Raw genomic sequence first — 15802 nt, 5'->3', positions numbered from 1 at the left:
TTTAAGTATTTAAACTTATGACATTAAAATTTATTTTTGTCTCAAATTTGATATACTTTTATTCTTAAACTTTAAAAATAATTAATACTATTTCTTTAACCTAATGATATTAATTCTTTATTGTTTTGTGTTAAATTATAATTACTGAATTGTTTATACAATTCGATAAATTTGAAATTCTATTATCAACTTAAAATATTTTTTAATATGTAACAAAATTAATATTATTAACTTAAAAAGATTATATTTATTAATTTTTAAAATTTAAAAATTAAAATATATAAAATTTGAAATAAAAACGAATTTTAATTTCAAATTTAAATTTGAGAAAAAAATATAAATAGAAATTATATGAAAAATTACTTAAATGTTTCTGGTTAGGAGTGAGTTTTATTTTTCTTAATAGTTTTACTTTTATTGTTTAAAATTGTTGTAAGAGTGTAATGACAAAAGAAGGTTGTTATTATTTTTCGCTCTTATTGTTACTGTGACTGATTCACAAAATTGGGTGGAGCAGGGTTTTGGTATTCTTCGCATAAGCCTCTTTTCTCTTCTTGCTCATATTGCTATCCGTTATACACACACACTCTCTCTCATGTTAAACCTCAACGAACCCAGCTCCATCTGAACGCCTTTTGCCCCTTTCATTTTCTTACACCTTTCACTGGTAACGTGCGTACCAACTTCTTCTTTCGATTCAATTGTATGTATATGCAATACTTCGATGTTGTGTGTCATTTACTTAATTCCGCTGTTCTGGAATAATATTTGCGATGCTTATTTATTTTTTGAACGGTTCTTACAACTTCTAGTCTGTGCCCAATTGCGCCGCTATTAAAAGTTCAATTTTTTTTCTGTCTCTCCTCACAGTCCCTGCCGTGGCCGCACCTTTTTGTTTTTTTTATAATTGTTCTTTTTGTTATAGTGAACTCCAGTTGTACTTGCATGAAGGTTTTAAATTGAGATTGAAATTGCTAAAAACTGAAGGTAAATGATTAAATGTGGCCGGAATTGCGATTGGGGAGATTTTTGAAACCATGAATTGTGGTTAGGTGCTGTAATCTAAACCTCGGATTGTAACGTAGTATGACACTAGGGTGGTCTGTCCTAGTTGGTGTATGGGAGTAATAGGTGTATGTATATTATGTTATCTTTTTGAGGTTAAATACTAGATGTGCTGAATTTGGTTTATGATAGTAGTAATAGATGTATGGAATTGTTACCTTGGTAGTTGTGCTGAACTTGCAATGTGGATAATAAGATGATTACAGATGTTTATACCGAACAACTCGAACTAAGTTCAGTTTATAACAATTAAGTTGGATCTAATTATCCGTCAAGAAAAGGGGGGAAATGGTTACATATAGAATCAGAAACTTGTAAATTAGCCACTAACTTTAGGAATCTAAGAATTGATGGGATTAATTATATTATGATAGCAATTGGTTTGTATCTGTAATATGCTTATAATTGTCCTAGTTGTCTTTTTGTATCTGAGACTGCAATCTTTGTCCATTGATGTTGATTTTTTTTATCTATTTTTTATTTCTTTGGACATTGAAATATCAAGTTGTGATCTCAATTTCTCGCAAAAGCATAAACAGGTAGCTCATATTGCCTGAGGATTTTAGTAAAAATGACTGCATCTGGGTTGAGTGGCTGTCCCTCAAGATGTCCCCAGCTACCTTTTAGTCACCTGGGATCACGCCATGTCCAGGTTATGGCTTTCTCTGTGGCTGGAAGATCCAAACAAGGAAGAGAGTTTATCCAGGTGGAAAGGTATGCGCTATTAATCATTACCTCATGAGTTTGGAACTTCATGGCAAGTTAATTGGATAAACATTTCATTGTTTCCTGACCTTTTCACTTTACAGAACAAGTTTTTTTTCTCCTATATTAAAAGGCAATAGACGACAATTTCAGTTGATCAGAAGTGCCATGGATGCTTCATATGGTGATATGGCTAATGATTCTGCTGGTAACATTTCTTTCTTGAAGAAGCTCAATCCTTACATTATATGATACAGAAAATTTTACTGCTAAGGCATTGATAATGTAAAACCAGTATGTTAGGTACTTGGTAAATGGTGCTTTTTCCTGGAGCAAAATTAGTATAAATAAAACTAAAATTGAAAATGATTATTTGATCTTCGTGGATGTTTGGTCCTCTCATAATGCTTGACTAGGAATTTAAGCACATTGTTCATAGCTCTTGGGGGTGTTTTTTAGAACTAGAACTGGAATGTGATATAAATGCAGTGATACCCTACCAGCTAGGGAGGCTAGGTGGACTAACTGTAGGAGATTGAAGGTGGAAAACTGTTTTTCAATTTTTGGTTTTGAGGGTACAAAATCCCTTTTTTTTCCCACTTTTTTTAGTGGTTTTACCGGTAATGGATTATGCTTTACTGTTTTCCCAGAATGGCTATTTCCTTTGCCCCCCCCCCCCCCCCCCTTTCCTGTTAAACACTGAAATATATTAGTTGCTTGTCTTGATGGATTTTATCGTAATTAATTATTTTCCTCCTAATGCATATGAAACTTGAATCTCTTACCAAAAAATCAACGAGGGTTGTAAATAGCATGCTCTAGTGGTGGAGCAGTTGAGCAGGGAGCAGCCCATAGCAAAGTGGTTTAGTTTGGTGGTTGTAGCAGGCCAAATAGTGGCTGCAGTGGCACACTATTGATTCCAGAAACTCCCTTTGAACAAAGAAGTTAGGATTTTTGGGGAGCCTATTTTTGGGATTTCAATTTCCAAAATGAAATCTTCAGCTGTAATAGAACGTGGTAGATGCTATATCTTTTTTTGAGGTCATCAGCTATCCAGGATAAAACTATGAAACCAGTACTATATTGTATAGCTTATCATTTTTCTGATCCTTTGCTGCAAATGCAGCTGTTTTTCCAAGAATTAATGTGAAGGACCCATATAAACGACTTGGAATAAGCAGGGAAGCTTCTGAAGATGAGATTCAAGGAGCAAGGAATTTCCTGATTCAAAAATATGCGGGACACAAGCCAAGTGTAGATGCTATTGAATCAGCGCATGACAAAATAATCATGCAGAAGTTCTATGAACGGAAAAACCCAAAAATTGACATTAAGAAGAAAATGAGGGAAGTTAATCAATCCCGATTTGTTCAAGCTGTCAGAGGCAGATTTCAAACACCATCTACAAAATTCATTATAAAAACATCACTAACGTTCTTGGTACTTGGAGTTTTAACTGTCCTCTTTCCAACTGAGGAAGGACCAACTCTTCAGGTGGCAATATCTCTGATCGCTACAATGTACTTTATACATGAGCGGCTGAAGAGCAAGATTCGAACTGTACTATATGGGTACGTGCACAAATGTGCTTTGTTCTTTCAAATATGTTATTCTCTATTAACTCATGGAATGTTATTTTTCATTTAGAAGCATCACATTCCCATGGTGTGACATTCTGATGCTGATATCATTGCGCCTATGTCTAGAATTTGATGCATCTGTGGTTTTCTCTTCGGGTTTCTTCTTATATAGAGTGGTGCTTTGATGCAGGTTTGGAGCCTTTGCTATTTCGTGGCTATTGGGAACCTTCTTGATGGTGTCAGTAATTCCTCCTATCACCATACTTAAGGGACCAAGGGCATTTGAAGTGATCTCATCATTGATTACGTATGTTTTATTATGGGTTTCATCGACCTATCTTAGATGAAGAGGGTTTTAAAGCAGAAGACCAGTTTTTGCAGTTGAAGTTCACAAAATATTATCGCTTACCTTATTCAGTGTCAAATTATAGCTCAGAAAAAAAAAATGAAATACCTTATTTTGTTGGTGAGTAGTTGTTTCTCTTTCTAGATTCAATATTTGAATGAGCAAAGGAACTGGAGTTATTTAGAAGCGGAAATGAATGTTTTTTCTTCAGTATGGATATTTTTAGCTTTCAAATTGACATATATCTCTCTTCAAAGAGAAATTTCTCTCCTTGGACGAGTGTATCTAACATGATTCGAATTACTTGTGATCTAATGTAGTTTTTACGCATCAGGGGTCTAAAAATGTTTACATTCTCACTCAGAAATGTGTGACCCAGGCTTTTCTGATACCCTACAATGATCGTCTTCTGGGTAAGCATTAATACAACTCATCACGAGTTTCCTATATATAAATAAAAGCAAAATTCTAATATAGTTTGAAGTTTTTTTCTTCTACTTTTAAAATCTTCCAGTTAATCTTATAATTCTTCTTTAAACAGTTAATTGGTGAGATAAGGCAACAAGTAAGGCAGCGATAAAGATCTCAGAGTTATGATAATCGAATTAGTCAACAAGTAATCAACTTAGTTACGAACTGCGTCACTGGTATAATATCATACTTTTTGCTTGATTTAGTGTATACGTGAATAATTCTTACGAGAACTTTCTAAATAATTAATCAAATAGATTTTAATTTGAAATCTAAGTCTGGTTATCAAAATTGGATATTTATAATTAAAAAGACTAAAAAAGATTATTTATTATATGGAGTTTTGTGGTTACAGTCCTTTGTACATGAAAATAAATGGAGCTCTATTGAAATTTTTTAAAATCCAAACTCAAATTCCAAGCCTGGATTTCAATGTCTTTAAATTAAGATAACTTTAATACCATATTAAAAAAATGAATTTTAAGTCCCATTCAACATTCCACGACCAATTTGTGAAGGAAAATTTACACATACAGTATAATCTAACTTTATAGTTTAAAATCTCGCATTGCATGCAACAGAGATAAATACATAAACATAACAGTGCATACATATATTTTGCTTTATATTTGGTCATTTTATACAAAGTCATTTAACAAAATATTGAAGGGTGTAAATATTATCTTTTTAAAGGAAAGAAATTCCAAAAGTAAAGTTATAGTGCACCGTGCAATTGGTGTATGTAAATAATCATATAAAACTTCTGCCTGTGTCCACGCACTCAGATAACCACAAGTCCATATTTTCTGAAATCTTTTGCCTTACTTTGTGAACTGCGTCAGGAGAGGTGCAGTTTTTCTCACTACCTGTAAAACAAATAAAAAATTAGAATCTCGGCTGATATTATAGCATGACTATGCTAGCGGATATGAATATCAGTTTATAAGAACTCAGTCATTTATCAAAAACATAAGAGTTTTATGTTTTTGAAAGCCAGAGAAGATGTGAATATCATTCATTTAAAACAGAATATAGGTGAATGTTTATTTAAAAACTAAAAGAGATATGAGTATTATTTAACATGAGTTAGGAGAGGTAAGTGTATTTTTTTCATATACAAAAAATTATTAAACTTTGTGCAAAGAAGTCCAACTTCTCTTTTAAGAAGCAAAATATTTCTATATAAAAAAGAGTAACATTGTGAGCAATATGTTGGAGAGGAAATGAGACACATACCTTCAATGGCGAAAGGAACTTGAGGACATCCTCGATAATCAGAACAGTGGCCACAGTTAGAACATGAAACAACGTAGGAGGGCACTGAAACGTTTAATAGCAATCAGGCAGCATTCAATTAATAACAGTATTGTTTGCATTGCACAACCAAGGCAGAATAATATATATTTTTACCATGCTGCTACATGATTCAGAATATTTGTTTCCCCCCCTTTATTACTCAAATAAATAGTACCAGATAATGTTTGAGCTGAAAGCTAAGATCATGTTGCTAACATTCAAGCAATTGAACAGATGAGATTACACATTACTTAATGTAACTTTTATGGGAAATGAGCCACTCATTTGTCCTAGATAACCATTGAATAAACAATGCCTGTAGTATTCTAGAGAAATATGGTTCAAGTATACCCCTACAGAAATAACAAGGATAACAAAAGTAACAGGCAACTCACTATCAGGAGATGAAGTTTGTTTGGACGCATGGCGCCAAGGGTCTTGTGAGCCGTTTGTAAATATTATTTTGGAACCTGTTCATGTACATCAGAATAGAATACATAAAATCAGTTCATATTCTAATAAATAGTTTACACAGTAAAGTCATAAGATGCCATTAAAGATTGTACTGAAGAATTTGTTTTATATACTAGTTTATAAATTTCAAATATGCAATCAGAGAATAGATATTTTTTCAAAAATGACTTCTTAAGCTCGTGTTCAGGATAACAATCATCAAGGCCCACTGGACATCTATGAACAAATAAAGGATAAATAAAACCGTATATATAATATAATGGAGGAGTCAGAATCAAGTAAATATATTATTTATGAATTTTTACATGTATTGTTAAAATGACTGGGGTGTTCGGGAGGAGGAAAATAACATCAAATTCAAGCATGGGCAAGTTTCTTTACCAGCAATTTTTGTGCCACCGTAGTATAAGTTAGTTGCATCAACGTCAGGAAAGGTACCCTTTCCAAAGACATTTTCGCAAAGGTCCAAGTGGTATCTGCATTGTAGAAGAAACCACTTTGTACAAATTAACGACATTATATAGAAAAAAAATTCAATAACTACAAACATGAAAAGTATAGTGGTGACAAAATCCTGTCAATAGAAGTATGTAAAGCCAACAGTAAGGATAAGGAACTTGCTTTGCGTCAACTTTTGAGGAGCGAATACTATCATTTGAGGGAGCCACCTGAAAGTATGCAACTTCAGTGCAAACTTGAAACCACCATAATCGAGATGAACTGTCTTTATTAATATCAGTTCTTTTCAAGTACTTCTGATCATAACTCTGTACACTAACACCAAAAGTTCCAGAGTAGTACTCTTTAACATATTTGGCATAAGCATCCTGCATGTTAAAATAATTGTTTACATCAGATGTATTAAACCACAAAGACAACTTTCTAATGAATTTAAAATGGTGATCCATCCCATGCACAAGGCTGCCACCTGGTGCAGGTAGGGCAGGGTGCATGTGCACAACCTAACTCAAAGATAGAAGTAACCTTGCTATTGTTCCAAGACTTGCCCTCCAATGTAAAATAGAATAAAGACAACCATTGACGGATTAAATGCACTATCTCTTGCATATTACTTAAGAAAGACACAAGTGACAAAATGAAAAACAAAACAGAAAAGCATTTCAATGTGATAAGAAAAGAGGTGGATGCAGCTAATTACAAGACACTCAAAATCTAGAGTATTCCTATGTGATAAAATACCAAATTACTTGTTCAGTTATGAAGATTATGATTAAGGGGCTGAATACATCAGCTAGTGTGGCCATAACGAAGTAATTGGAGTTAAGAAAACTAATAAAATAGATATGTTATGTGTAAAAAAGGGCAGCATAAACGAACATAACGAAGTAATTGGAGTTAGAGAAAACTAGTAAAGTACATATGTAGTGAGTAAATATTTCAGATAAAAGGGGCAGCATAAACGAAGAACCACTAATTATTACAGTGTATATCATATTCAAATTTGAGACTTTACACCCCCACCTTTTAAGCAACGTGAGGAATAGAACAAATCTAGACTGAGTTGTATAAAATGACCAAGAATCTTGCATGCTATAAACTATAATTTAGAGAGGCCAAAGGAAAAAGGAACTATATAAACTATTCATTTGCAAACAGGGTTAACAATTGGAGGGGGTGAGGGCTGTCAGAGGTTGTCAGTAAATTGTACTAAATCTCCCACCAGTACACACACACACAAAGGAGGGAAGAACTCCATCAACCAGTTTCATAATATTTGGGAAAAGGAACTAAGTTGAAAAGCATACCACCAAGTCCTCTCCAGCCTTCTTAGCTTTAACTATAGGCTCGCATACTTTATCTGGATTTCCATATTGAAACTGGGAAATTCAAAGATCCAGAAAAAAGAGAAGACTGTTAATGAAATTTGAATACAAGAAAATACAATTAATAAGAAAACCACTATACTCGTAACACTTACTGCTATAGCAGCAGCATCAGCCAAATAATAAAAAAAGTCTCCATCTATTTCAAGCTGCCAAACAGAGGGAAATAGTCAATACACATGACAAGCAAACTGGAAAGCTAGTGAGCAAAATCATTCATGTCCTGTGGCAAAATATAATATGCTTTTGCAAGGAAAGTGTAACAAAAGAACAAAGCATACATCTTCTGCATCAAAAGTGGCCTTCACTTTGCTTCCACTGCTTGCAAGCTTTTGTTCAACGAGTTGAGTAATCTCTTGCAGCACTGCTTTACATTCAGGACCTGCTGACTCACCAATCTGCACGAGAAAAATAAAACCAAGAGCTCAAAATTTGGTGGAAATTAAATAAGATTAAACTTTACGCTCCCTCTATTTCATTTTATCAATAGTTTAAAGAAAAACAATAGATCAACAAATGGAGAAAAAAAATTGCTAAAATATTCTTACTCTCTTCTCCATTTCATTCTTGTAATTGTTGAGCATTTAAACATATAATGGTTACAATTCATCTTTCTATAAGCAAACTCTCTCTCCCTTTTACATTGGAATAAAATTGCATTGAAAATGACCATCAATTTAAAAATTTATGAAAAAGCTTAAACAACACAAAGTGAAATGGAGGGAGCAAATGCTACTACAGAAACAAAATATCTTCACCTGCTGATCAAATTCTGTGAAGTTATAAACAGCAAGAACAACTGCTGAACTTGCCAGACTTCCACAAGTTAAATGGGGAAATTTAAGACGGAACCATGCACTGAGTGCTCCAGAATATGAGCCACCAAAAATGAACCAGGGGTTTTCAATTTTTGTTCTATTAAGCTTGGCATTTAAGGACTCCTGCATGAAATGACAGAAAGAAATCAAACAAAACGGACAGGAAATCTGCAATCTAATAAACAATGAACACCATATCTAGGAATGGATTATTTAAAAATTTGATTCATGCCATAGACAAACCTGAAGTACAGTGAAAAAAAGAAAATCAAACAGAAGAGGCAAATATGATTAATTGATATCTAGAATGCAGTTGATGTCGTATCTAGATCATTAGTGCTCATGGGTGTATCGTTTTTTATTTTGTCAGTACCCCAGTTTTTGTTCTTGGACAATCTTAAACAACAATTACAATTGCATCCCCTGCTCCCAAGAGTAGTGTGCTAAATGGCAAGATACTCCTAACATTGTCCAAAATTTCAGCTCAAATGATAGATTGTTAATTTGCCAAAGCAAAATTTCGATTGGCCTCTCTTGTTTTGCGATCTACTCCTCAAAGAATTCCATGAATCCCCTATTAGAGTGCATGCTGGTTTCGCCAAACCATTGAACCACCTGCCTCAAAAATTTAACTGGCGTAACATGGACCAAGAGGTCCGTAGTTTTATATCACAATGTTCCATTTGCTAGCAAACCAAGTACTCTCCACTAAATCCTATTGGTTTACTTCAGCCATTTCCAATCCCGAGCAACATGTGGAAAGATGCTTCTCTTGATTTCAAAAGTAGACTTCCTCCATCATCAAGCTTCATCATTATTCTTGTCATAGTGGATCGTTTCTCCAAATCCATTCATTTGGGTGCCCTGACATAGAAATTTACTGCTCACAAAGTGGTCAAGTTATTTGTCTCCATTCTTTGCAAGCACCAAGACTTCCCAAGAAGAATTGTCTCCAACTGTGATCCTCTATTTGTCAGCCATTTTTTGGTATGACCTATTCAAATTAAGTGACATCCTATTTCCCGAGTTCTTCTTACCACTTGCAAACTGATGGATAGACAGAGGTTATGAACCGCATTGTTGAACACTATTTGCATGCTTTTGGTCACATTAAGCCTTGTATCAGGTTCAGCTACTTGTCTTGGGCAGAATTTGTTAAGATTTCTAATTGATTCACTGTATAGTAAATTACCAAATATAGGTTGATTTATTGCATTAGCTAATTTTCAGGATTAGTTATAGGGATTAGCTTAATTATAGGGATTAGACAGTTTTTGTTTCCAGAGATATATTCTCTCTACTGCTCTACATATACACACTCTCTGTAATCATGAAAATATGTCTTTGAATGCCATTTCACAATATGGTATCACGAGCCACCAGGTTCCTTAAGCTTGATCCACCATTTTCTTAACCTCTTTTTTAAACATCCTGTGAACCCATAAGATGTCTGATAAAAACTCTGCACCCAAATCAGGGTCTGTATTGACCCCTGTCATTATTCAATCTTAAAGTGCTTTCAATGCTGAAATCGTTCTTAGTGAAACAAATTACGACATATGGTCACAGATAATGGAAATGCATATCGCAGAGAGGGAGAAACTCTCATATATTCGAGGCAAGGAGAAACAACCTGCAGAGCAAGATCCTGGTTATGAAAAATGGTATGCAGAAAATCAAAAGGTGAAGAGGTGGTTGCTGCTGTCCATGAGCCCAGAAATTATGAAGCGTTACTTACGCTTAGCCACAGCCCATGAAATTTGGAGTGCATTATCTAAGGCATTCTATGATGGAAGTGATGAGTTACAAGTCTTTACTTTGAATCAAAAGGCTTTTACTGCAAAACAAAATGGTAGGCCTCTCTCGGAGTGTTATGGAGAATTGATGGAAATTTTTCAGGAATTGGATCATCGTGATAAGGTGGTCATGAAAGATCCTGAAGATGTCACAGCATACAAGAAATCAATTGGACGACTAAGGGTGCATATATTCCTTGCGGGATTAGATGGTGAGTTTGAACAAATTCGTGGAGAGATTTTACGCAAAGAACCTGTCCCAGAGTTGGAGAATTCTTATGCATTGATTCGTCGAGAGGCAGTACGTCAAACGACTTTGAAAGGTGAATCAGAAATTTCTGACAGCACAGCCATGATAGCTCGAAACAGAAACTGGCAGGGTCAAACAAAAGGAAATCATCCTAAAGCAAACTCAAATATAGATAAGTCTAAGTTTAAATGCACTCACTGCAATCAGCAGGGACACACTAAGAGTCGTTGTTTTGAACTTAATGGATATCCAGAGTGGTGGGATCACAGTCGGGATCAACGAAGAAAGAATCCAACTGCAGCGGTTGTTGAGGCAAAAATCATAGATGAAGCCTCCAAAGAGTCCACTGCTTTGATGGCAATTAGAGGTAATGGTGGTGAGTTTTTTGTACCTATTACTAATAGCACATGGATAATTGATTCAGGTGCTACTGATCATATGATTTTTGATTCTAGACAAATTTCATCCATGAAACCATCCTCAAAAGAATTGATTTCCACTGCCAATGGTGACACAACCTCTGTTATTGGAAAAGGATCCTTAACCCTTACTAATAATTTTACTTTGGATTCTGTTTTAGTTGTTCCATCTCTAGAATATAACCTTTTGTCTGTATCACAAATTACTACATCCCTAAATTGTATTGTTATATTTTGGCCCAATTTTTGTGTGTTTAAGGACATTCAAACCAGACAGACGATTGGTTATGGTGTTAAACAAGGAAGATTATACTATTTGGACTTGGTGTCAAAAGATTCTGGGATGTTAGAAAGCGCTTTGACCGTGAAGAGTTCTACCAAACAGAAAGAAGAAACTAAAGTTTGGCTATGGCATTGTCGCCTGGGACATGCTTCATTTAGTTACTTGAAAAAATTGTTTCCTTTATTATTTGCAAAGATTGATATCTCTGTTTTTCGTTGTGATGTATGTGAACAAGCAAAAAGTCATCATGTTCCTTTTCCACTCAGTTTGAATAAAAGTATTGTTCCTTTTATGCTTATACACTTGGATGTTTGGGGTCCTTCTAAGATTTCTACTCTAAGAGGATCACGTTGGTTTGTTACTTTCATAGATGACTGCACTAGAATGACTTGGTTATGGTTAATGAAGTCCAAAGGAGAAGTGAACTTGATATTTCAAAAGTTTCACAAAATGATTGAAACCCAATACAATGCAAAGGTTTAGGTTCTTCGCAGTGACAATGGTGGTGAATACCAAAGCCTAGACCTCAAGAGGTACTTGGGAGTAGATGGGATTATTCATCAAACTACTTGTCCTAATACACCGCAACAAAAGGGTGTTGTCGAGCGAAAAAATCGGCACTTACTAGAGGTGGTATGTTCTTTATTATTAGAGGCCCATATGCCTTTCTCTTATTGGGGAGGGGCTCTTACAATGGCAACATGTCATAAATCGTATCCCTTCTAGCTCTAATGAGTTTCAAACGCCACTGCAGACTCTCCTGAACAAAGTGGTTGCCCTTGGTAGTACAAATTTGCCTCCTTGTGTTTTTGGTTGTGTAGCATTCGTGCAGATTCAAAAGAACCCAAACAAATTGGCACATCGGGCTTTAAGATGTGTGTTTCTTGGATATGCTATACAAAGGGTATCGATGTTACCATCCTCCAACTAAACGGATGTTTATAAGTGTTAGATGTTAAGTTGTGTGTTTATGTTAATTGGGCTTAGCCCATTCTGTATTTAGGGTTTAACCCTTATCTTACATTATAAATAAACTACCCTATGTGTATGCTAAACACATAAGGGAGATTTCTCCTAATCTTCTCTATTATTTCACATGGTATCAGAGCCATGGTTAGAGCCTATCCTAGCGAGTTCTACGTGAGCATTCTATTCTTCTATTCCACCCGTTATCGGACCACCCAATTTCTACTATCACGCACGAGATGTCTATACCTCGACGTGAAGGGGGGTGTTGGAAGTCCCACATCGACTAGAGATAAGGCTAATTTATAATATATAAGTGAGGTGCAAACCTCACCTTACAAGCCGGTTTTGTGGGGTTGAGTTAGGCTTAAAGTCCACTTCTAACATGGTATCAGAGCCAGGTTCCGATCCTGGGACCTGTGGGTTATGGGCCCTCAAGCAACCAGTTGGCAGACATATTCACCAAGTCCTTACGAGGACCAAGAATTGACTATCTTTGTAACAAGCTTGGAACATATGATTTATATGCTCCAGCTTGAGGGGGAGTGTTAGATGTTAAGTTATGTGTTTATGTTAATTGAGCTTAGCCCATTCTGTATTTAGGGTTTAACCCTTATCTTACATTATAAATAAACTACCCTATGTGTATGCTAAACACATAAGGGAGATTTCTCCTAATCTTCTCTATTATTTCACAATAAGCATGGATGTTGTTTTCCATTATAATAATTCGGTTCATTCTTCCTTAGGCTTCTCTCCCTACTGTATTTGGGCAGCTTGTATTTCTAAGTTACAAAGTTATGATGAGATTTTTTCCTTGCTAAAAAGAAATTTACTCAAGACACAAAAAGACAATGAAATCTGCAGCAAATAAGCATCATATTGACCTTATTTTTTAGGTTGATTTGTGGGTTTATGTGGAACTTCAACCATAAGCTTTCTAAGCATTTTTATGGTCCTTATAGCGTGCTTGGAATCTAGGCCTTGTGGCTTACCCTTAGACCTGTGCCACATTAGACAAAGATACACATTTTTTTTACTTCTGCAACTTGAAGGCACGTGCAGCAGGTCCACCTCCTACTCACGTTGATCAGATTCCATCATTCTTCATTGACAACTATCCTGTGGTGTTTCCTTTGGCAATATTGGGCTTCAATACTACTTTTGCACGTACTCTCCTATCAAATTCGCTTTGTCCAGTGGCATAGCTTATCCCCTGATGATGCCATGTGGAAGACTTGGAATGAGTTACTAGCTGCTTACAATCTTGAGGACAAGGTTGTTGTGGATAGGGTGATATGACGGAGAACAAGGCATTCCAAACTAGTAGGCCCAAGAGGATTCCTGAACAGAATAAAGGCACTGTATGCATCTATTATAAGGAGATTCCGTGTTGCTGAGATGGCATTCTATTAGCACATGGACCATCATTCTATCATGATATTTGGCCTTGTACCCTTCACTATTTTGGATATGCAGAATCTAGTCAAAATTTGCTTTCTCATATCTACCCTAAGACGCACCTCTGACCTCAAATTTACAAACTCCAAGTACAATCACAATGCACAAGTAAAGTACAAAAACGAAAATTGCTGAGGAGCAATCTGATATCCTGTTCTTACCATGCAAAATCTATTACTTCTTCTTTAAAACAATAGGGATATCCAAGATATCTTTCTTATACTGAATTCAATGCATACCGACTTATTTTAAATAGATGAAAGTTAGGTAAACTGTGTAACAGAAAACATTAGTCGAGAATCATCTCAATGCCACTGACCCTGCCTTAATCTATATCCAAATGCCAATCACAATCACAGTAGTTCTTTCTGATAAACGTTTACAGCATTTTAAAATTTGGTTTTTTCGCAACTTATATGTGAACAATGGTTTGCATTACTCGTGCTCTTCTAGTCATCTAAAAACATTCAAAGAAAGAACTATCCACTATTTCTTTTCAACAAATTTCTTAGTCCTACTATTTTACTAGCGTCATTTCTACCAAATTGCTATCAGCTACAACAGCAAAACAATGTAGCTTACCTGATAATACTGGCGAAAAGTGGCCAAATCAGAGAGTGCCTGCTTGGATGAAAGATATTTCAAATTTTCTGTCTCCAAAGAACTAAACGGAGAACTCTTTCCGTAGTAGCGATGTTCCAGAGAAACCAAAGCTGCGCCAAACTTCTTTGCCAGTACCTAAGGAAAAAAAAAAGGAAATATGTTTATATTATTACGTTTTCTTCAAAAAAAAAACAACATAACTATTTATTGGAACAAAAAGAAAAAAAACCAGACTTGTTGGGGAGAGGATTAAAGCGTTGCCATACTTAAATTATGTGTTTACCTCTCATCCTCATAGACAACTAATACACGGGCCAACCCAATATTTGTTAGTACTGATGAGTACCCTTTGCCAACAAAAGAAAATATATTCTCTCTCTCTGCCTAATTACAAGAAAATGGTTTATTGTTGGATTTAATAAACCTATCATAAATTTATATATAATTTAAAACCACCCTTGTTATTTACTATTTTTTTGTCAGTACAATTTCTTTCTCTTTTAGTTATGGTTATTTTAGTGTAAAAGCAATTAATGCAACATAGATTATAATTGGGTATTAGGAAAATGAAACTGCATCTCATAAATAAAAAATGGAGGGTGCAACAAGTTTGGACCAAGAATTTCAACTTACAGCTAGATAGTCATTCGCTATGCCATTGGATGTGCCTTCGCCACCGATTAACAAAAAAATTGGTCCATCGGGGATCCGGAAATAGTCTAGGAACTCATAGTAACGCTGCCGGAATTGCCGGTGATCCTGCAGGGCACAACCAATCTTTTAGCACACAATTTAAAAAATATATATATATAAAGGACTACAATGCGCTAAAGATTTTGCTTCTAATTTAGCAGTGAGAGAGAGGGGGATACATAGGGAGAGAAGTGATCGAGGGTTTGGTCGAACCAGTGCTCCTGATTGGTGAGATATTTGCCCTCCGACAACTTATTGAGCAGCGTACGAGGAGGAACAAGTCCGTAACTGAACGCCGGAAAAGAAACAAACAGCAACAACGTTAACGCTGTCGCAATCACCCAATCTTTCCGTCTCATGGCCATGATACTCTGCTTCCTCGCGCTTCAGTTTGTGTTTCCTTGTGAAAATGGAATGATGTGTAGAGTCTTGCAACCTCAAATATTAAAATATATGCATCGTGCTACATGAGATCAAAATAAAAAATAAACTTCCCAAAAGGTGCATATTACTTAATCTCTCCACACGTTGAAGGCGCTTAATTAATGAAGTTTTGAGTTTGATTTTGTTTTGCTTGGCTTTGAAGTTCTTAATAAAAAAATATTATTAGGTATTTCAGAAATATTTTTAACATCGTATTAGTGCAACTAAAATTAGTTTAAAACATAAAAATTCACATTTAAATTTGAAGAGACTAAAAAAATTTACTTTTCAATTTTGGAAAGTAAACAA

The 15802-nt window shown here is 35.2% G+C and overlaps 2 protein-coding genes across 7 annotated transcripts; one reads left to right on the top strand and one right to left on the bottom strand.

The window, feature by feature from the left end:
- Positions 1-494: 494 nt before the first annotated feature.
- LOC124844403 (DnaJ (DUF3353)) lies at positions 495-3915 on the top strand. 6 transcript variants are annotated; one of them, XM_047321335.2, is made up of 5 exons: positions 495-667; positions 1571-1779; positions 1875-1978; positions 2897-3341; positions 3541-3915. In XM_047321335.2, the coding sequence occupies exons 2-5, from the start codon at positions 1637-1639 to the stop codon at positions 3695-3697; spliced, it is 849 nt and encodes a 282-aa protein (XP_047177291.1). In that variant the 5' UTR covers positions 495-667; positions 1571-1636; the 3' UTR covers positions 3698-3915. The 6 variants fall into 6 exon arrangements, with proteins under 6 accessions (XP_047177291.1, XP_087960719.1, XP_047177290.1 ...); XM_088104593.1 differs by having other exon boundaries at positions 495-672; XM_047321334.2 differs by having other exon boundaries at positions 496-667; positions 1605-1779.
- Positions 3916-4753: 838 nt separating this feature from the next.
- LOC124844398 (putative serine protease EDA2) lies at positions 4754-15562 on the bottom strand. The gene is made up of 12 exons (XM_047321324.2): positions 15250-15562; positions 15011-15136; positions 14357-14512; positions 8540-8722; positions 8063-8179; positions 7877-7930; positions 7704-7775; positions 6559-6764; positions 6319-6413; positions 5859-5933; positions 5404-5487; positions 4754-5033 (listed from the first exon to the last, which is right to left on the bottom strand). Exons 1-12 carry the CDS (start codon positions 15433-15435, stop codon positions 4918-4920), a joined length of 1470 nt encoding a protein of 489 aa, XP_047177280.1. The 5' UTR covers positions 15436-15562; the 3' UTR covers positions 4754-4917.
- Positions 15563-15802: the final 240 nt, after the last annotated feature.

This window comes from Vigna umbellata, chromosome 1, assembly GCF_029865625.1.
Source record: "Vigna umbellata cultivar VRB3 chromosome 1, Vumbellata_1.0, whole genome shotgun sequence".
Classification (NCBI taxonomy): Eukaryota; Viridiplantae; Streptophyta; class Magnoliopsida; order Fabales; family Fabaceae; genus Vigna; species Vigna umbellata.
Note: the sequence above shows the minus strand (reverse complement) of the source record. Positions and strands in the feature narration are given on the sequence as shown.